General features: G+C 33.5%; 2 protein-coding genes across 4 annotated transcripts; both read left to right on the forward strand.

Annotated features, from left to right (window-relative positions):
* The first annotated feature begins 2,220 nt into the window (after nucleotides 1–2,220).
* On the forward strand, nucleotides 2,221–6,678 carry LOC145584698 (uncharacterized). The gene is made up of 6 exons (XM_081641509.1): nucleotides 2,221–2,717; nucleotides 3,582–3,690; nucleotides 3,793–3,884; nucleotides 3,971–4,229; nucleotides 4,460–4,603; nucleotides 6,220–6,678. The coding sequence occupies exons 1-6, from the start codon at nucleotides 2,371–2,373 to the stop codon at nucleotides 6,313–6,315; spliced, it is 1,047 nt and encodes a 348-aa protein (XP_081497635.1). The 5' UTR covers nucleotides 2,221–2,370; the 3' UTR covers nucleotides 6,316–6,678.
* A 1,261-nt stretch (nucleotides 6,679–7,939) lies between these two features.
* On the forward strand, nucleotides 7,940–14,077 carry LOC145586105 (autophagy-related protein 18d-like). Of its 3 annotated transcripts, none has more exons than XM_081642845.1 (4): nucleotides 7,942–9,127; nucleotides 10,284–10,374; nucleotides 10,864–10,987; nucleotides 13,728–14,077. In XM_081642845.1, the coding sequence occupies exons 1-4, from the start codon at nucleotides 8,363–8,365 to the stop codon at nucleotides 13,819–13,821; spliced, it is 1,074 nt and encodes a 357-aa protein (XP_081498971.1). In that variant the 5' UTR covers nucleotides 7,942–8,362; the 3' UTR covers nucleotides 13,822–14,077. The 3 variants fall into 3 exon arrangements, with proteins under 3 accessions (XP_081498970.1, XP_081498971.1, XP_081498969.1); XM_081642843.1 differs by having other exon boundaries at nucleotides 7,948–9,127; nucleotides 10,116–10,374; XM_081642844.1 differs by lacking the exon at nucleotides 10,864–10,987 and having other exon boundaries at nucleotides 7,940–9,127; nucleotides 10,116–10,374.
* The last annotated feature ends 9,516 nt before the right edge of the window (nucleotides 14,078–23,593 follow it).

A 23,593-nucleotide genomic window follows, 5' to 3' on the forward strand; every position in this document is an offset into this window, starting at 1 on the left:
TATGATGAGTCAAGTGTTTGGAATTGGTTAGTAAGTATGTTGAGTCAATTGAATTGTCTAAGTGTGGAGACTTGATTAATGAATTCGTGTTGTATGTTTAATTACTTTAATTAATTGAGCATGCTAGGTTTGGTACGTTGTAGCTTGTATGTACTCAGCTTTGCTGATTGCGTGCTTTTGTGTGTGTTTTCTTTTGGTCATGGCCTTCGCCTTTCAATGACCCTGTGATGATCCAATTATTACACTTGTATTATTGGGGAGCAGTATGCACAGGTTAGCTTGATGATGTGAAGTTAAGGGATTTGACAAACGCATTGTCAAGGGATTGGTGTGATTGAGAGTATTCGATTCTTGTGTTGAACTTATTTATGCTTTGCTATTTCGTTTATGTTTTGGATTTTTAATATTGGTTTGGTTTTAAATAAGGGCCTTATATGGTTCCAATTTGTAAGCTTTGACTTATTCGTTTTCTAAACTGTGTTATTTTAAATACTTAAGTTTGATTTTTCCGCTGCGATACTTTGATAAAGCCTTAACGTTTTAACACGTGGCGGTAACATGTCAATGGTTCTCCACTATTTTATTTAAAGTAAGTGGTTTGAAAAAGGGAGAATTATTGGGGTGTTACACGGGCCCGGCATGAAAATGACACGGCACGCGAGCATGCCAGCGGCACGATACGACACGATGACCGAGTAGTGGGCCGTGGGCCGTGCCGTGAACACAATTTCAAAAATTTGGCACGGGCACGACACGAACCCGCGGGCAGCACGGTGCTTTTGCCGGGAGCACGGCCCGCTAGCACGACACATGACACGGTCAAGCACGGCATGCGGCACGCCAGGCACGACACAGCCCGTGCAAAAAGTCTACTCATTCGTTGCTTCAAGTAAATTAATAATAAAAATAACATAAATAATAAAGAACTATAATAATAAATAGAACAATAATAAAATAACATACACATAAATTAATAAAAGGAAAAAGATATATGCAGCCCTATAATAAGCTAAAAGTGGAAATAATAGGCAATAAATAAACATTTATTACACCGATTTACTCGTGAATTTTCGATTAATTCCCAACTTATTAATACTAAAAAAGGAAGGATATTAAATGCTTATATCACCCTTAATAAAATTATTTAAATAGTGTATCCATTTTAAAAATTGTTCAAAAAAAATATATATATATCGATTTTTTTAAATAAAAAAAAAATGAGCAGCACGGTGATCGGCCCGGTCCGGCACGTGGGCCGTGTTGTGCGGTGGGCTGGGGTGTGCGAAATGGTGGCCCGACACGGGACAGCCCGTCAAAATGCAGGCACGGCACGGCACTAGCCACCACTATGCACAGCGAGGCACGCCCCGTGGTGGCCCGGCACTGCACGATGCCCACCTCTAATGACTAGTTTTAGGTTTGGACGGCGTTGGGACTATTACTTACACTGTTGCGCCTTATTTGTAATTTTAGATTTTACAATGGCTACAAGCCAACAATAATTATGTACAAAATGTTTTGACACAAACTACTCATATTACTAAAAAAAAAAAAAAACTACGGACTCTTTAATCATTAATACCTTTAATTACTATCTTCGTTATTTGTAATTTTAGTAAGTATGATGATTGTCGTATTTGGCTCGAAGAGTATCCTAGTGAGATACATGATGTTATATGTACTGACTATGAGTTGTTGATGGAGTAATAAAATGCTATGTTTTTGCGTGTTGTCAAAAAAAAAAAATCTTCGTTATTTTATGTTATACTCACTTATCACTTATTATACATAATCGATTTAAGATATTATTGAAGAATGTAAGTGGATGTAAGATAAAGTAGGAGAAAAAATGTAAAAAGGTAGGTTAATGAAAAGGTGGAATTATAATGAGTGTTTACTATAATGCGGAGTAATATACTAATATGAATTATGAATTAAGGGCTTTCACTTCAGCTTAATTTCATTTCAATTCAGTTCACCTTCAATCAGTTCAGTTTAGTTCAGTTTAGCTCTAATTAGTTCAGTTCAGCTCCAATCAGCTCAGTTCAGTTTAGCTCAATTCAGTAAATATAAACAGACCCTAAAAAGTAGTATAGAGTATCATTTACTTCGAATCGGATTAGAAATAAGTAGATAAACCTCGAGATAAAATCTTGTCTACACCATTACGCCACGCAACCTCCCCTGGAAATTCACTAAAAAAAGGTCCGAATTAAAAGCGCCAACTCCCCACAGCTTAGTCACACTAATAAATCAGTACAAACTTCCAGGTAGCCATTGAAGAGGGAGGGTAGTTGATTATCAATTTATCATCACAGTCAATATTATCCCTCTTTCAAAATCTCTCTTTCTCTCTCCTAAATTCCAAAAATGGAGGCCATTGTTGTCCGAAAACTCGGTGATCCATCAACAGCCAATCTCTCCGACGAAAATTCCCCGATTTTCTTGTCGAAGAACGAACCATTGCCGGAGCTAAAATCTCCGACGGAAATTAGGGTTAGGGTTAGAGCTACGAGCTTGAATTACGCCAATTACCTTCAGGTTCTTGGGAAATACCAGGAGAAAGCTCCAATTCCTTTCATTCCTGGCTCTGATTACTCCGGGGTTGTTGATGCTGTTGGTCCTCAAGTTTCTAAATTCAGGGTTGGTGATCGTGTTTGCTCGGTTGCTAATCTGGGTTCGTTTGCCCAGTTCGTCGTCGACGATGAGTCTAAATTGTATGTGGTTTTGTTGTTCATTGCCTTTTGGATTACTCACTCCGTTCTATTTAATTGTTATTTTGATCTGTTTGTGATTTATACGTAAGAAAAAATATAGTCATTTGAGATATTGTTGGAATTGCGTTGATATTTTATTTCCAAAATATCAATATTTAATACTAGTGAATTAATAATTGCTTTGAAATAGCCTTACTTTATTTGCTTTCAAATTGTTGATTTGAAGTGTTAGAGTATGAATTGGGTGCAATGTCATTGATAGATTGCTTGCTGATTTTGATGTTCAAGTTGTAGGAATGCTAGAATGGAGAGTTTTGTAATAGTTTAGCTCATGAATTAAGACTATAGCTAAGAGGTCTGTAGGCTATTATTACGCGTTATACAATGAGCACATACCTCTCTTTTTTTTTGATGATATAAGTATTGGTAAAGGAGCATAGATTGGGTTGGAGAGGTATGATATTTGTGTATCAGTTTGATGCTTATATAATTGTTCGGGATTCGAATGAAGAGAGGTGAAATGGGAGGGGCTAGAAGGAATTTTAGGTCAAAAGTGAAACCTTTATCCTGTTTAGGGGATATACCTGGAAGAGGAATTGCTTGTGAAAATAGATGGGCATTTTTCGGACGCAAACCTTGACTTCATCTGTATAATGTTGTCAACTAATGATGCAAAGTGGTATAACAAAAGTGCGCAACATATTTATATCAGACTGGAGGGGCTTTTATGTGTATTACACTTTATTCATCTTGATACATTATAATTTTTTCACTCCTATCTTTTGGATAACTATCATGTTGGAATCCTAATGCATAGTTTCTTATAGCGCTTGTTTTCCTCCATATTCATAATTGGCTCGTAAGGTTTAAAGTACCAGAGGGGTGTGACCTGGTTGCTGCAGCTGCACTTCCTGTGGCATTTGGGACTTCACATGTTGGTCTTGTTCATCGAGCCCAACTTAAAAGTGGTCAGGTATTGCCTTTTTTTACTTGCTTCTGCTTCACCTCATCTCCTTTAGTGGTCTGGATGGGACATGTTTTAATGTGCTTATCATTGGCGATGGGAATATTGTAGGTTTTACTAGTGCTTGGTGCAGCAGGAGGAGTTGGTGTTTCAGCAGTTCAGATAGGAAAGGTCTGTGGTGCCGTTGTCATAGCAGCTGCGAGGTAGTTGTTTAAGTGTGTATTAAAGGCAGTTTGGAAGGTCTTGAAGGTGATGGATTTTATAATTTGCTTTTTATAATGAACTTTAGGGGGGCTGAGAAGGTGCAATTTTTGAAGTCATTAGGCGCTGACCATGTTGTTGACATAAGCCAAGATAATGTTATTACAAGTGTAAAGGAGTTTTTGAAGGCTAGGAAGATCAAAGGGGTTGATGTCTTATATGATCCAGTTGGTGGAAAGCTAACAGAGGATGCCATGAAACTGTTGAACTGGGGGGCTAACATTCTGGTCATTGGATTTGCCAGTGGAGAAGTTCCTGTTATTCCTGCAAACATAGCTCTGGTTAAGGTACTGTTCTCAATTACTCTTGAATTTGGGTGTTCGGTGAAAGTCCTATGCTCTTTTGGGATCAGAAATCATACTTACTGCATATATTCTTATTTGTCCTTGGCTTTATTCATCATATGTAAATATGCTATTATGATACTCTTAAACAGTTGAATTCAGTCTTTTTGGGCATGGCATGCAGTTATTTCTTCGAATACTTTTACTGATCTTTCATGTCTTCTTTCTGTCAGAATTGGACTATACATGGACTTTACTGGGGAAGCTACAGAATCCATTGTCCAAGTGTCCTTGAATATTCACTCCATGAGCTGCTCTCATGGCTAGCCAGGGGCATGATTTCCATTTATATTTCTCATACGTACAGTCCTGCAGAGGTCAGTGGATTAGCACATATGTTCCAGTTGCTAGCTATACCAATATAATATATCTACAATGTTGCATTTCTGCTTCTTGGGGGAATTTAATTTTTCCTCCCAATCATAGTTATAGACCTGAAATCTATGCTTGCATCCCAGTAAAAAAATTATGAGGTAGGTTTTTTGTGAATCTGTGGAATTTTTCTCTGCTGTGGTCTAAACTGGTTAGTGGTTAGACTAAATACTGTTCATACTACGGACCTCTTTCCTAACAATGCAAATCATACCTAGGTGGTGGTCTTTGTAAGAAATCAACAAATCCTATCTAGAAATCAGTTTAATGTAGTGCCGTGGAATGTTCATCTTTATGTGACAAAGTTAGTTGTGATTAAGAATAGTTCTTTGGGCTTAAACATCTGACACGTGATTTTGGATCTTTTTTTTTTCTTTTAATCTCTCTGATGTCATACACTCGTACTTGACTATGTACTTTTATTTCATAAGAGGCGCAAAGGCCTGTATGATAATGTATATCAATGGAGGAATAGTGGGTGATTACAGGCTTTACAGCCTTGATCTACGGAGTATTAGAATTTAATTATCTGGGCTCTTAGTTTTAGTTGATAGGTTTAGGGAGCCACGAGCTCGGTTGAAATCTCTTTTTTTTTTTTTTTTTAGTGTGGGCGCCGGGGGGGGGGGGGGGAAGGAGGAGATACAGATGATAGTGGTTGGTGTTAGACTGTTAGGCATGGTCTTTAAAATCTTATTTTTATTTGCATAATAATTAGTCATGAAGGTAATGCCCGTCATAATTACTCATAAATACCACAACCTCAGCATCAGGAAAGCAGAAAAAACCCAAAATACCAAAATTATTCAAAGTCAAAGACCCAAGTCAAGAACTCAATCACTCAGGTTAGAGAGTAAGGAGATGATTTCAAAACACAGTACAGGGCTAGCCACTCATCCAACAAAATTAAAAAAGATCCATAATTACAACAGAGAAATTAAAGTCTTTTTTATAAAATCACAAAATTAATACTAGGCTAGCTATTTGGCGGGTGCAGGAGGATGGCGCAACTGCTGGAAGTTGGCTGTTGAGGGTTGGGGAGAACTTCTCTATCTTACTTTATGTATCAAGCCACCACAATTTTTATTTGCTCATGTTTGTTTCTATCAATTCAGTCATAGCAGAGGTGAAGGATATGCAATTTTTTTTTCTCTCCAATCCTTCATTCCTCGTGATTTGTCTACTTAAATAACTTTTCTTATTTCATATGGTCTGTCTCTGAATGTACCAAAGTATTACTTATTATGGAGTAGTTCTAATACCAATTGAATATTTAATAATTGCTTCACTTTTTTAAATAATTTTGGAAGCCAAAAATCAAGGAATGGAGGGAGTCTCAAGTTTAGACGCTTAGTTGATCCCTTTCCCTACCAAGGGTTGTCGTGTTTGCATCATGCTTTCCGTGCTTTACACTATTGCTGTTTTACTGGCTGAACTAAGGGCTTATGAAAAGTCTCTAGCGAGTATCTTACTGGATGCTAGTCAAAAATTTATTGGCTTTCGGTGTAGATTTGTCTTTTGTTTTGCACTTTGAAACATCTGATATTCTAGTTTTGTCCAACAGGCTAACCTTGCATTTGCTGCCATCAAAGATAGAAAAGCAATTGGTAAGGTTCTTATTACCTTCGATGATCAAAAGGCTGCAAGAGCTAAGCTTTAGGCTCAATGGGTTTCACCAACGGACTATCAAGCCTAGCAGCAAGATTTGTTTATAGCTGTAGACCAGAGTTGTTTTCTTAATAAAATCCTGTAAAAAAATTGTAATACATAATTCATATGCTTAGTATGACTCGGAAGATGTCTGTGACTATTGCTGAGAAGCCTGAGATAGCTGCAGTTTGTCATGTTAGGCATACCGAATATTACATATGCATATGAGTATATGACTCGGTAGTTGGTACATTTTATGCAACTGTATTACAGATGATTAGATAGCTGTAAGCCTGTCAGTGATGTTCTCTGTTCTTCTGACTAAGGTTTAACTCACGAAACTATTATCAAATAAATTTACAGCTTTTACTTCCGTTTTCAACTAATTGCTGTAGTAAAATGCATAAACTATATCAATCAGTAATAATATAACAGTTTTCATTAGATAACTTAATGGTATACAAAAAAAGTACTCCGTAACACTCTCTCATCTCTCTTCTTGTTATTCGCTTCTCTTGATTTTGTGACAATAGTTGTTATAAAACGAGACAACCTCCTCTTCCAAGTAGTAGTTCCAAATAAATATTGATATCAATGTCTTCTTGTATTCATATCACATGACATTATTCGTCGCTCATTTTTGTTCTTTCCTTTTGTTTGTTTTGTTTGCCCATTTTCAAAATTAACAAAGTAATCAAATTCAAAATTATGGTGTATTGGGTATCCTTTTATTTTGGATATGACTTTTTTCTATTTACTTAAAAGGAGTTAATATTTCTACCACCTCAAATTAATTGTAACGCAGTCTTTTTTCTATCTTTCATCTCAACATTGCCGTCACAAATGCGGTGGACACAATTTTCTTAGGCGCTATGGAAGAAGTGTAATTTTTCCTCAAAAAAAAAGGAAGAAGTGTAATATTAGTATGTAGATTGCACTTATCAAATAAGGAAGTGTGGCAAAATTAATATGAACTGAATTGAAATTCGTGGCAATTAATTTGAGATGAGCACTCTCCAACTTATAACCTAGATAAATGAAATACTCATATATAGTAAATCAAGTGACATAAGTTAGAATAATCAATTGAAACAACAAAAAATGATTGTTGATTGGTAAATTCATTGTTGTTGATTGTGTAATCACAGTTTTTGACGGAGTATATATTTTGTGTAGGTGATGATGTTGTTACAAAGATGTCAAATTAATTGGACATGTATGGAGCGGTGGAGCCCATATTAAATGAGTATTAAAATTGGTGTATAAAGAGCCGTAAAGATAATGATGTAGAAGAGATTCAATTCTAGATCAGGTTTTTTTTTTTTTGACAATTTTTATTAATAAGCAATTATTGTCCCATAAAAAAAAAAAAAATAAAAAAATAAAAAAAAAAACAAATGTCATAGTGATTATATACGTAAGAAATTTTTTTTGTTGATTTAGTTACAAGAAACCTTATCGGATCAAACCGAAATAAGGATCATCCAATGTAAATTAGCAAACAACGAATCTTAAATGTAAGAGAAAGAATAAAGGAATTTCCACTTTCATAGTTGCCCTCGATGTTAGTTAAAAACGATTCACAAATCACAATATAATTATGTTTATCGAAATGATTAATTAGTATTATTGTCAATTTGAAACGTATGAAATAATTTACAAAGTTGTAAATGATTACTATTACAACACCACCCAAAAAGTCAGAGGGCTTCTTCCAAACCTCCCTTCTCCTCCTTCTTCCTTTCCCCAAATTTGAGGATTTGAGGATGAATCAACATTCAATTTTTTGAGAGAAAATAAATTTGGGCTAATTCAATCTTTCCCAGAAATTTGAATCCCAGAATCACTCGCTAGGTAAATAAAATTCATCTCATTTTCTTTCGAATTCATATTGAATTATTATTTTCTGAATTTTGGTTTTTGAATTTTGACATTGGCAAGCTCAAATTAAGAATTTCAAGATTAAAGGGTATTCAAACATTGAATTTGTTGTTAGGTTTAGTGGGTATAATTTCATATGGGTGTTGTGATCTTATATACTGGTATCTGCTAAGTCAATGAGTTCAATTGTTTCAAATTCTGAAGGGTTTGTTCCATCATCATTTTTTGATTTATCGAATTCTGGAACCTCTGACCCTTTTCGTCATTCCGAAACTGGTAACAATGATACTGGTGATGACAATAATGATAATGTTGAATTGTTGAGTGTGTCTTGGAACCAGGACTATACCTGTTTCGCTGCAGGTACTAGTCGTGGTTTCAGGATTTATAATTGTGATCCGTTTAAGGAAACATTTAGGCGTGATCTTAAGAATGGAGGGTTCGGAATCGTTGAGATGCTCTTTCGTTGTAATATATTGGCATTGGTTGGTGGTGGGATGGAGTCTCAGTATTCTCCTAATAAAGTTATGATTTGGGATGATCATCAAAGTAGGTGCATTGGTGAGTTTTCGTTTAGGTCAGAGGTTCGCGGTGTGAGGTTGAGGAGGGATCGGATTGTTGTCGTGTTGGAGCATAAGGTGTATGTTTATAACTTCTTGGACTTGAAGTTGCTTCATCAGATTGAGACTTTGGCGAATCCTAGAGGGTTGTGTTGCTTGTCACACCATGTAAATACATTTGTCCTGGCTTGCCCTGGTCGTCGTAGAGGGCAGGTTAGGGTTGAACATTTTGGACTTCATGTGACGAAGACTATAAATGCCCATGAATCTCGCCTGGCATGCTTTGCATTGACATCGGATGGGCTCATTCTTGCTACAGCTAGTACGAAGGGAACACTTATACGGATTTTCAATACCATGGATGGTACTTGTTTGCAAGAGGTATTCCTTCCTTCCCAGAATATGGGGTTTTTAAGGCTATGCATAAAAATTTTAGTAGCTAAATTGGTGTTTTGAATTGCTGGATGATAATTTGTAGTATATAGAATAACAGATGATAAAAATTAAAATAAAGAAAATTTGTTGGACTTTTGGAATGGACAGAGTAATATAATAGGAAACTCACAAGTTCTATATTTACTTTTGTTTGTCTTAGTTTCTAAGCTCTCTTTTATGCGATTTTCTAATACTGTTATGCTAATCGAAAGAAGATGTAGTTAAGGTGTGAGATTTTGAATATTTACCAACAGAAGAAGTCTCTTGAAGCCATGTTTTCTTTATGTGCTTGTAGAGTGTAGCTACCATGATTACTCTTGCTTTAGAAAGAGAATCTCCTTTTTTTTTCCATCTAGAGCTTGTGCTCAGGAGGAAAGAAAGCAGGAAGATTCTCTTTTTGAGGTTGCAATTTATCTTTACGTAGTAAAAGTAGTTGGAGTCCTGCAGGACGACCATTGTTTGTTGTGACAATGTGATGAATGGGAGTCTATATTCATATTGGATTCGGTAGAAATCTAACTTTACAAATCATCTCTGTAAGTAGATAATTTTAAAGCATAAAGTTGCAATGTAATACTGTAAATCTTTAGTTTGCAGTATACTCCGTATTTTTCAAGCCATAAACAGTTCAAATTCGATCTTACCATTTCCCCCCCCCCCCCCCCTCTTCCTTTTTTTCCTTAAAGTAATATGTATTTTCATTTAATATTATAGGTATACATTTTATAAAGTATACAAAATAACAAAATATATTTTCTAAATTAATGAAAGATATGGAGTTGCTCATGAGTTTCTTGAGTCGTGTTTGAGGTCAACTCAATTTGCCTCTTTAAGGTTTCAAGACCAAGTGGAACTTGTTTTAGTTGGTTGCCTATCAAGATTTGATACTATGCTGATCAAGTAGCTTTTAGTGATTTTGTCTGATTCTTTATAGGTTCGTAGAGGGACTGAAAAGGCTGATATATACGATCTTGCCTTCTCTCAAAACATTCAATGGTTGGCTGTATCAAGTGATAGAGGCACTATCCATATATTCAGTCTTAGAGTCCGTGTATTTGGTGATGTTGAATCAGCTCGACCTTATTCTACTTCCGAATTGCAGCATCAGAATTCTTCATCTTCTCTTGATTCCCTCATTGCTCAGAATGTCAATGCCGGTGCTAATCCGAGTTTATCTCTTCCTTTTGTGAAAGGTATGATTAATAGTATACCTGCTATATTATGCGGTAGATATTACTAGAAAAAATTCTTTAGATTGTTTCTTTGGGGGGGGAGGGAGTGTGGGTTTGTTAGTCAGTTGGTTGTGAACGCAATTGAGCATTCAAAGAAGGAAAATCCTTTATCCCTTTTGTAGAACTATGTACTGTTATAAAAGAACTAAATATAATTAAAGAAAATTCTAACGTTTGTCTAAATCTATCCATGCGACTATCTGAAAAGTTCTTTAGTATCAAACTACTATAAGTCTATAGGTGCATTGATAATTTAGTAATCACTTGTTTTAAAATAGGAAAGAGTAATGTTATAGCAGAAATAGAGGGGAAAAGGCTTTCCATGATAGCAGTCTGTTTGTGGTTCAGAAGAGAGTTTTTAATGCATCATGAATTAAGCTGTAAAAGGATGTACTTTAAGTAAGTTGCCTTCATTGACCAACATTTTTGTATCCCTTGTTTTTTTGGCAGGAGTACTACCAAAATATTTTAGTTCTGAATGGTCATTTGCGCGTTTTCACTTACCTGAGAATGCCCGATGCATTGTTGCATTTGGATCCCACAACACTGTCATTGTGGTTGGCTTGGATGGAAGGTATATGGAAATTTTTACTCTATTTATGTTGATCTTACGATTGCCCCTAGACTTTGAGTGAATGACATAGCGTAGTAGACTGGGACAGAGATTTTGAATTTTTTTTAATATATTTAATTTATTTATCTTTTACATGATAATGACAACTATATTCTTGTTATGACTTGATGAGTGAAGGTTAAATTACAATCTCTTAATGGATGACTTTATAACTTAGTGTAATATGGATGAATGTATGATTGATATAGTGCCTGAAAGGTTTCAGTACCTAAGTAGTGTGGCCACGCAGATGGATGATGAAATATATGAGTTGTATATTAAAAGCTCAAATTTCAAGTCTCAACTTAAAATAAGCTCTCACCTTAATTCCAATTTATAGTCCATATTCCATAAGCCATGTCCCAAAAAAGCTGAAAGTGGATGATATTCACCACGTTATCATTAGAAACTTCTAAATACCTAAGCTATAACACTAAAACATCCTCATAAAAAAGCAAAAGAAACAAACCAAAATTTAGTGGGTTGATTTGAGTGAGGAGGTTCAAAATAAATTATGCAAAAAGTGAGGAGTTTCATGAAAAAAGTATGGAGTCAGTAGAGTGGTTAACTAAAGTAAAAGGTCTGAGTTGTGCTGTGGTTGGAGAGAGATAGGGGAAGAAGTTTCTGAATAGTGTCACTAGTTCAAATCTATAGTGCTACAATCCACTGATTTGCTAAAACTTGCTTAGCGCCTACAATGAAGTACATTCTTTGTCAAGTTTGGATGTATTAGCTGTAGGATGGAGTTTTGTGTTAAATTCTTTTTTTTTTTTACTTTATTCAACTTTTGTGTTAAATTCTATATATCATTAGTGGAAATGGTGGGAAATTATAAATAAAAATAACTAATTATATTAGCAATAAATGATATATAAGCTATGAAAATAGATTGTAAGGGAAGTAAACAATAATTGCTAATCTTGGGAAAAAAATAGGTACAAAGGTTGTCATTTGTAATTGATTATACCCATATGTTGCCATTGGCAACTTTCATGCCAGTGTGAGGGCTAACTTTTAAACCTTTTATGACTTTCTGTTTCTCCACCATCTAATGTCCACTTTTCGCATAGGAAATCACTTAGGAGGTATCTAGGTTCGTTCATTCTAGTAACCCAAACTCATTTTGGTGGAGAACAAAGTAGGGTATAAATAAAGTCAGTTTATTTTCAGTGTTTCCCCAAATCCTAGCCCATCATATTATTTTTGAGGAAGCAAATTCTGAAAGGGTTTTTTTTTTATTAAAGGCAGCTGTACTTTCAACGCACCATTATCCCCAATCTTCCTATTCTTTCTTGCTGGCTGCCCCTTACCCCTCCCTTTCCCTATTTAATAGGCTAATGCAGCACAGCCAATGGCAGAAATATATATCCATCACAGCCAGCAATCAATTGTGCTACCATAACCCATGCCACTTTTTTCTACTGCCAATATTGTCACTATGTAGTATGATAGTGTAAAGTGGTTAGAGGAGGGGAGGGTATGTGGTCCCAATGTAAAAACCTATTCCCCTTCTATCTATCGTGACATTTTGGTTGAGCGGAGCCTTGCTGGTGTTGTATGGGAGGTTTGTTGCTCTCCCTCAGATTATGATCACTGCATTTCTTGGTGCAGAGGATGGGGGCAGAGAGTTCGATGAGGAAAGGAGAGGATGCACGCGATTGTATAGATCCCCTTGACTTAAAGATTAGAGAATTCCTCTGAGTATGATTTTTCTGATAGCATCTACAATTACAGAAATATCTATGAAACTGAACCCGATTACTGAATTGTTTCGAGTACCCGTCTTTAGCTTTAAGTGCCTCTTTGGTTTCTTCTGTTTTAGTATTTGAAGCGAATGCTACTTTTAGCTTTGAGTTAGATTGTGTCAAAAGCTTTCAGTTAGATAGGGTCTTTCTTTTCGTATACATAATGGTGCCTTCTTTTATGGGGATTGCTACTGCTTCACCCTTTTGATTGATATCTGCCATTTCCTGGGAATTTTTATTGCTTTAAAATAACAGAGGTTGCTTTATTTAATATCTGTGAGATAGTTTGAATATTTTTTTATGTGTGTGATCTTTAGTGTACTGATCATCAGATTGGGAAATTTGTGGATGAAATTTTTATTGCTTGGTCAACAGGTGCAAACCTCTATTAGCTCTCATGTAGTGATGTTGGTCCTACTATTACTTTGAGTTGTGTGATTGAGTGCCTTGAACAATCATGTCAGGACATCAGTTACCTAAGCTATTGGTTGAAACTATAAAGTTTTCACCATCATATGATTTTGCTTCCCTTGCGTGCCATCATGCTGGAGGATTTGTTATGCTATATGTTGATGGGAAAGAGATGAATCATACACATTTTCAATGCTCCTTATTTTCATGCTCCCAAACTAGTCAATTCACTAGGGACTTTAGGAGCTTGAATTGAATAGCTGCTTATATAAATATGCTTGATTGGTTATTGCAGTAGCAAATTGTATTTCTTATGTTTCTTCAACCTTCTATTTTCGGAACTTGTTGGGACTTGGAACTATTTGCTTATAATTCTTTAGGGACTTTATGAGCTGGAACTTGAATCAGAACTTCTGACTATATTTAAATGTTTGATTGTATGATTGTTTATTGCACTAGTTATTAATAATTCACTCGGAAGTATTTTACAGCCTTCTGCTTACTTTTTTTTTTTTTTTTTTCCATCTTCTATTTTCTCCTCCCAGTTTTCATAGGTGCAGTTTTGATCCCAACAATGGAGGGGAGATGTCTCAGCTGGAATATGTTCGCTTTCTCAAAACTAATGGTAGCCCGAGGTAGTCCAACTATATGCAAAATATTCATGGCTGTTGAAAGTCTCCAGTTGTCCATGTTAACTGTCGTGTGTAGATATTGCTACAAATATTGTTTGATGTTGAAAGTTGGAACATAAAACTCTTTACTAAAGCTGTATATATGTATGTATGTTCCATTACAATCTATTGTTTGGTTAAGTTCAGCTAATATGTAGAGATGCCGACTGCTGTTGTTACTTGTGAATACATAGCGTCATATCTGCATTGCGCTTACTGATTCATTAGACAATAAGACTAATCTTAACTTTGGTTGAACATTGGAAGAATTTCTTCGTCTTTCTAAAGTAGTTGCTGAAATATTATTTGCTCCTTGATTTTTATTTCTCCTTCCAAAATTATTAGGCGCTTCTGCATATGTAAGGAAAACCAGGAAAAAGTTGTCTTGAATTTCCAAATATAAAATTGCTAGTTATCTTGAACTAATTGTGTCCGAGTAAAACGATGGTGGCTAATGGTCATCAGCTTTATTCGTACATATGATCAAGCAAAAACTACCTATAAATGGATCAATATCTTAGTGAGCTTGCACAAAATGATCCTTAGATACAATAAAGTCTGTTGTTTTATTACCCTCTCTATATTTACGAGTAATGGTTGATAGGGTGTATTGAATTGCATCTCTAGGCAGATTGAGTTTTGGTTGTATATGATTTTTTTTTATCTACCAGTTAGGTATAGCCCAAATTGTATAGGCCCAATTGTTAGATGGAGTATTTTATGTATATTTTAGAAGTTTTCAGAATCTAGATACATGTATCTTGGTTGGTATTGCTCTTCACTTCTCTAAAATTTTCTACTATGCAAGTCACTAAAATAATATAGAGAATTCTTGACTTTGGAACTTTAGAAGCAACTAAAAATATGGTTCATGAACATTCTAGAATATTTTAGCTACATGATGAAGGAAATTCTGGAATCTTTTATCCATTTATTTCAACCTCTATTTTCAACTATAAATATATGTTATGAGCATTCGATCAATGTATACACAAGAAGTAATATCTATATACAAGTCTTTTTAGCCTCTTTGTATGCAATCCACCTTATCTCTATGAATCCACTGCTCTCTTTTTGTACTATTCCTTTGTGAGTTCATATAGTGAGTTTGCTTGAACTATCTAACCTTTTATGGGTTCTTATGCTCTCCTATTCTCATTTCGTGGATTATTTGATGCTCGTCGTTTATGGTTTTTTTTTTTTTTTCTTATTGAGGAATTTTCCCTTGTTAGATATTGTGTGTCATTTCTCTTTTATTATTTCTCTTGCTTTATTACTTTCTTATTTTCTCAATCTCTACATCTTTAATTCACATCTATTCTGCACTCACCAACTCTAACAATAAAAGCATGTATTTGCTTAATTTCATGTTGATATGAAAATTAAATACTCAATAGAAAGAAAAACACATTAATTTGCACCTGATACAATTAATCTAGCTAAGCATATAAGAATATTATTATTATTATTATTATTATTATAAAGCTAAAAATAAACATAAAATGCTAATTTTACGGGCAATTGTATAGATTAATGCAAGAAATAAACAGTGGAGATTAACCTAAACAAAAACACCACCTACGTTCCTACACTTTACCTAATAGTCTAGTGTTGTTGGACTTTTGTTGATACAACTCCAAAGCTAGCTATTTTTACTTTTCACTGCCTACAAAGATCACTAATCCAATTATTTTGCCTACTTTTTTTTTTAAAGAGGAATATCTATCTTGGTAAATGGTATAAGTATACTGCTTTTTATACGCTACATAATCACCCTTCATGCATTTTACTGGATAAAACCATTGCATACATTTTTGATGGGTAGATTTTGTACCTCTATTATATTTTTGTTGCTATTAAATGTTGTAAAATAAGAGTTTTCAAGGCTACAATAAGAAGTAAACAATAAGATCGAAAAGATGATCTTAGACAATAGAAATAGTACAGTGTGTCGTGAAACAAATTCACTGACTTGAAAACGAAATTCCGGCGCAATCGGGGTGCACAATTGTATTCGCCGGCACGTTCCCTAAGGTTAACACACCACTTCCACACAAAGGCACTTTTGGGTGGAAGGTTGGAGCCAAGTAACTTATGCCCAATATAGAGTATGTGTTTAATCAAGCTTGTGTTTGATATGTATTTCTTGTGTGTTTAATTAGAAAAATAACCTCCAATTTATAATGAAGATTGAAGAAGATGGAAGATCAAGGAGGAATCTTTTTGATCAATTACAAAATAAAATCAGAATAATCATAGTGATTAAAACACCATAATCAACCTCTTAAATGGGGGGTTACAAGAAATTAACTAAGAAACTGAATCCAAGGGAACCGTTGGAGTCCAACGGACAAACTCGCTTCCGTCGCCTGATCAGGCGGACACTCCCTTTTTCCAGACGTCTTCTCGTGCTCGATAGAGCGGGTCTCGCCCGGTCGGGCAGAGCTTGCCCGATCAGGCGTCGAAATTCCAGAATTTTACAACTCTTCTCGCGCCTGGTCGGACGGGATGCCCATATCTGACCCTTTGAATTTTCTTTCTTTATTTCCACCCATTAAATTCCTTACTTTTTATATTCACTTTTAATTGAAACACATTAAAACTTGTCAATAATCACAAATTGTTTATAATTGAGTATTTTGATGATTTAGTGATGATTAATTACGAAGTATGTTAATGGTTGGTTAAGCATCAACAAACCTAAAAGACAAACTTTTGCAATCAAAGAGTAAAAAATAATCGAGGACATGTTTTCTCAAAAAAAAAAAAAAGAATCGAGGAGACGTTATAGCTTTTGTTAGAGCATGATTATTGGAAGTGATCCGAGACCGACTTTCTCCAATCTAAAATAGCAACGTCATTTGTTTCTTATATAGTATATATTGATAAAAACATAGTCGATGGAATTATATTAAATTCGTTTTAAAATATCACCTTTTACTTAACAATTTTAATAAAACAAAACAAATTAGATTTCACCCCTGCTTAACAGTTTTAATCAAGAAAGTCGTTAAGTTTAATTATTTGAAAAAAAATCCCTAATTTGCTCTACTAAAGTTTTTGAGGTCATTTTTGGCCTCTAATAATCCGATTTGAGGTCAAAATTTTTTTATTTTTTTATTTTTAAAAAAGAAGTGAGTAACCTATACTGAGAAAAAAATTTCGGCATGAAACTGGTGTCACACTAGCTGAAATATTTCTTACCACGCAAAACAAGATATTTTCAATATGTTTGTGTCAATTTTAACCTTAAACTCAAATCTTAAAAGCCAAAATGACCCCTATAAACGTTAGTTGAACAGATTATTGGCATAGAATTTGAGGATTTTTTTTATAAAAAAAATGATTGAAAAGTAACAATTAATAGTTTTCTTGACGGAAACCGTTAAAGGACGATGATTTTTTTTTTGTCCTTTTTATGTTTGATAGTATTAAAAGAGATAATTAAATACGGAGTAATTTTTTTTTAAATGAGTAGGTATTTTACAGATGGATTAATATCATATTATTAAATTTGTTTTTAAAATATCATATCATATAACTAATATATAAAGCTAAACTTTTGGCCAGGTTACGAGACATCGACACTTGGCGCTATAACTTTTCGCCAAGTGTCGCGTCATGTATGCAACACTTAAATAGTAGTATAACACGTAGATTTATTTGGATATATTTTTCATGAATAAAAAAAGTTATTTTTTTTAATAGGATAAAAATTGGGATAAATTTTGTAAGTTAAAAAAAAATTAATTTAGAATTTTATTTTCAATAGAATTTGGATAGATTTATAGGATAAAATTGTTGATTTAGAGTTTTATTTATGATAAAATACACGAGACAATGACATTTAGCATTTTAACTTTTCACCAAAGTCACGCCACGTAGACAATAATTAAATACTTATCATATAAATTTACTTTTATATCTTAAATTTTTTTTGGAGCGAAGAAAGTAGTTCAAAACGTGCAACATTCACTTATTGTATACTCTAATCGATTGAAATAAAATACTTCACAATCTAATACTTGTATGATTTTATTATTGTATGTAAACTTGTCAATTGAGTCGAGTCACTTAAAGGTACGGGTCAAGAATTGTTATAAAACCACATCAATTCCTTACTAATTTTATATCAGTGATACATTTTAAAAACTTGGTACATCTTTTAAAAAAAATTATCTTAAAATTAAATAAACAACTCGGGTATTGCATAGGGCACCAAGCTAAACTTTTAGCCAGGTCAAGAGACAGCGACACTTGGCGTTCCAACGTTTCGCCAAATATCACACCACGTAGACAATAATTAATTATCAGTATGATGCGTAGGAATTTATCTTAGAAAAGGATAAAAAAAAAGTTGGATAGATTTAGATAGATTTGTAGGATAAAAAAGTTATTTTACAGTTTTATTTCCAATAAAATTTGGATAAATTTTTAAGATTAAACTTTTGGTTACAAGTGGCGGATCGAAAAGGCTATTTAGAGATAAAATTGTACCCCATTCTCCTTTCCGAAAAAAAAAAAAAAAATTCAAATATACATGTAATTACATACTATAACCAACATAACCAGTCTCTTAAGTCTTAATATGCAATTAACCTTTCTCTAAATTGTTGTTCAAAGAAAATGAAAAGAGACCCACCTTTAGGCAACCGTTCCTTTTACATTATTACTCTTACAACCCTAAATTATACTTCTGCCAAAGCCAACATTCTAGATAAACACTTTAATCTGAAACACTTCTCCCATCTTAGCTAAAATTAAAGACATTAAAATCTCAACTTATCCTACAAATTTCAACCAACAATATGAAAACAGATGCAACTCCAAACCGATTTCTTCTTATTGCTCTGACAGTGCTACTTAATTGCGTCACTTTCAAGAACTATCAGATAGTCCAAACTCTATCACTCATATCTTTATTTTACAAGTATGGATATTAAGTGATTATAAATTCATGAGTAAAAAATTCATCAAATAACAAATACGGAGTATATTTTAGATAGAAGTTTTATCTTAAAATTCAATAAACAAATCGGACATCACACGGGCACAAAACTAGTTAATGTTATAAAACATAAATTGACAAGCGTAATAAAATTTAAAGTTTTCTTAAAACTTACTCCGTATGTTAACATTCACAACCAATATGCAGCTAACACCGACTTGTCCAAGTCATGCACATAAATAAACCTGATAAATTGGACAATACCCAAACATAATGTCGAATAGGTCGTAGCCTAGTAATAGTCAAAATCTCCAGGGGCAATCAATCTATCATCTATTCATCCATCCATGTATGTTAAATTAACTTCATTCATTATTTTATTTTTTTTAATTTCTTTTTTTTTTTATTTAATTATTTTTTTTTATATATAAATTAACTTCATTCATTCATGTCATATCATATAATGTACCTATTCCAAGAATTGGGTGAGTGAGACACGCAAACATATAATGTTACTCACATCTTTTTGACTTGTCTAATTTTTGTAACTATTCAATTTCATGTCACCATTTACATTGCTTCAATGGCCTTCATAGGAAAATTCTAAATGGAGTCTAATCACTATAATTGATTTTTATTTATTTATTTATTATTATTTTTTTTATTACTACCCCCGATTTTTTTAGTCGCAATTTTAGGGTATTATTTGAGAGATATAAAATATTCCAAAGTTACAACTAAAAAAAATCAGAGGTATTATTATTATTATTGTTATTATTATTATTATTATTATTACTATTATTATTATTATAGTTCTGTATTGATGAAATGGATGAGGAAAAGAAGAGATTTTTATATGTATTACAAGTACTGATTTTTAGATTAAAGCTTGTGATACATTTGCCAAGATTTAAAGAGGGTATTGTGAATTATGCATACTGCCTTTATTCCATTATACCTAACATAATCAAACTTAAAGAGGTTATTTGCTATTTTCTCTTCCTTTATCCACTACCTAAAATCTTGCCCATCCCCATGTTGCAATGTTTAAGAAACACAAAAGTATGTCTAATAATATTGCAACTAGTTATTGGTTGGGTGATGCTCCGGATCATTATAAATATATTACTTTAATCGAATTATATATTTTGGGCCTGGGCAAAACTACCCGAAAAATTGATTCGTAACCGTTCCGAAAATTAGGGTACCCGATCCGATAATCATAACGGTTCGGGTACCCGTTCCGACAATTTGTTATCGGGTATGGTTATTGGGTATCATTTTAAAATTAACGGTTACCCGATCCGATAGGCATTTTTTTGTTTTTTTTTTCCTACTTAAATCTATTTTTTTTAAAATCTAAACTCTTACCTTACTTCATAATTACTTTATAATATCAATGATTAATAATATTATTAATAATTTGGTCAAAATCATATGATATTGTCGTTAATTAGTGGTAAATTATATCATAATAACTACATAATTAAGTTTAATTATCATTATTGGATACCCGATAACCGATCCGAAAATCCGGGTACCTGAATTTTGGATACCCGAACTTATCGGTTCAGATTATGGATATCACTTTTAGAGATTTTGGTTATAGGGTACCTGAACCGTTAGTACTAACGGTACAGGTACCCGTCCCAGGCTCACCCCTAATATATTTTTTTGTCTTGTTAAGGTTTTTTTTTTTTTAATAATTATTATAGCTTAAATAGTTTGTTGTTGTATGAGGTAGTTTGACTATTTTATTTAAGATCTTGGTCATCTCGCCTCTCCTCTTATCTCCTCCTCTCTTCTAAGATTTCTCCAAAATTTTGGCCATTTACGTCGAAAATAGTCAGAAATTAGACTATTTCCGGCCCTTTTCCCTTAATTTTATTTAGTTTTGCAATTAGGTTTCAAGAAATCTACACAAGTAGTGTAGATTTTCATCTGTCTCTCTATGGTGGAGTCATTAGTCTTTGTTAGTTTAGCTATTTGTTTATGTGTTAGGATTTTTTTGTGTGTTAGGGTTCATCAAAAAAGTTATCATCTTTTGCCCTATTGTCAGTTCTTTGGTAAAGATTTGTTCGGGATTGCAACGGTTCCCAAATTTTCAAATGTATTCAGGCGAATCACATGAGAATCATCCTTACGGCTACAACAAATCGTTAGACCATCTCTTCGAAAAGGCTGTATATTCCAGCGATGTGTGCGAGAAATATACCACAATGCAATATCTTTTCAACGATCGTAGCTCTGATGAAGAAAACCCTAATTCGATTCAATTTTATGTATTTTTAAATTTAGATTTCATTTGTAGATATCGGATGACTTTTTATTAATGAATTGATTTGTTTTAAATAAATAAACAAAAGGTAGTTTGACTATAAGAATAATTTTTTTACATTAATATATATACGATAAATGATATATCAATCTGCTGTCAAAATAAATTAAAAATTGGTAAATCAAATCTTTAAGAATTTGATGTCAATATATATGCTACTCCATAATGCACAAATAAAATTTTACTCTATATTTACAATTGTATGAATTAATATATAAATCAAATCTTTTACTCTATAATTACAATTTTATGAATTAATGCACAGAAAAATGGATTAATGTTTAATTTCTTACAAATTCTATTATTGTGAAATTATTAAGGAGTTACATTCCAAGAGAAAATTAAATAGTGTTATGCATAGGAAAAGGTTTTCAATTAAACTAAACATTAATACATAGAGATTAATGCATGGAGTTTTTCAATCATTATTGGGCTGGTATGATGCAGTGCCACATTATATGCCCGATGACAAAATTAGTGTCATATGGCAAAATAGCATGTCTTGTCATGAGTTTTAATAATACACTTGTTATTGGCCCGGGTAATGCCCCGAATCATCATAAATTTATAAGTTTGATCAATATTAATTTAAATTAGAAGGGTTAATGTTGAACAATATTAATTAGTGAATGAAATATAATACTTGTAAGAGGTTATACATATGAAGAGTTTTTCAAGCAAGTTAAACACTATTATAGGGAAATGCGGAGTAAAGGTAGGCTTATGAAGCGTTTTTTAAAGAGACTAAACATTAGTAAGATTCAATAAACATTAGTAAGATTCAATGTGATGAGAGAAGGTTACGTTGGGTGACACGTAACGCACATGTGACACCAAATCATATGAAAGAAGGGTGGCACATGATGTTAACATGTTGTTCTCATAATCTCATGAGTCGAATTCACACCTTTATACCCAAATTCTAGATGGTTTGTAATCAATATTGTCCTTATAGACCCTATTTGTGGTTGTCTTTGAATTTGACCCTAAATTATACTCCAGTTGTGTTTGTCCTTTTCGTATGACAAATTTTTATGTGATGTCAATCATTGAGGTTGAGGTGATGGAGTAATGACATAGCTTCCACCTCGTATCCCTGAGACTTATTAAAGGGATCCTACCTAGTGACCTTAATGACTCCCACCAGCTACAAAGTACAATCCAAAGGTGCAAAGGTGGGGATTTCGTTCCATTCTTCTCGTTAGCAAAGGTATGACTTGTAAAGCTGGACTGATAACAGTCTAAAAATTAAAACAGAAAAGGCAAACACTGTTTAGTACTAACCTGCTTAAATTAACCTAGTTTAATTGTAACCAATCCAATAGCACAAAAAGGAAAAACATAACTCCAAATCATGACATATTCTGACCAAAAACTGGAAAAGAAATAAGGCTACACACAATAGGCTTTTCACAGTTATGAAGATTAAAGAGTGCACCAGAAATCTAGGCCAAACCACTTCAAATCTTTACTTGTTCACCTCAAAAGAAGGAACAAAACATTACAACTACAACAACAACAACAACAACAATGTACTTATACTATTATTGGGACCACTATTCATACTCTACTTCATAAACTACACATCTAACATTTCTCTCTGATTCTTTCTGAACTCAATTTTTTTTAATTCTTTTTTGGAACACATTTAACTGATTCCTATATTTCATCTTGACCAAAAAAAATCTCCTTTGTACCTAAGCACTATTAAAAAATAAGTAAAATCATTGTGTTATATTAAATATTATAAATAAATAAATCTGTAAAACAAACTAGTGCTCTAGTTCAAAGTGTTACTATAAATTACTATCATTCTGTTTTTTTAAAATAAATAAAATAAAAACTATCACGGTCTCACCACAACTAAGTGCTTTTCCTGTTTGAAGTTTGAACAATGACTTTAAAATTGGTAAGATACGGGGGTGGGCCCCCACCCTATCACAGGAATGGAGGGGTTGGGTGAGGAATCGAACCTCCAGCCACATTGGGGGGGGGGGGGGGGGGGACTAACCATACCTACATCTCCTCATTCCTCTCAATGACTTTTAAATACAGAAGGATCGGAGTATTATTAATAAAACAATGATACAGAGTACGAAGTAATAGTTACTAATTTTCAAACTAAACCTTATTGCCAAAAGAGACAATGTACCAAGAAGTAGAAGTCATCCTTATATGGTAAATACCAAGAGAAATTAGGTATTAACAATGTGCCAAAACCAAGCTAAGCTAGTAGCTAGATCATTCTAATTAATGAGCTGAGATTCCAGGGTAATAAATTGACATTTAATAATTTGTAAAATGTAATCCAATTATATGACACAAGTAAACCAACTAAAATATTGAAAATTTAATTAAACAAAGTAGCAGCCGCATTATTTGAATTAGAAATAAAGCAAGCACAAGACATGAGCGCGATTTCAAATGAAAATAATATTGGGTTAGGGTTGTACT

The sequence above is a fragment of the Chenopodium album genome, chromosome 16, assembly GCF_948465745.1.
Source record: "Chenopodium album chromosome 16, dcCheAlbu1.1, whole genome shotgun sequence".
Lineage (NCBI taxonomy): Eukaryota > Viridiplantae > Streptophyta > Magnoliopsida > Caryophyllales > Amaranthaceae > Chenopodium > Chenopodium album.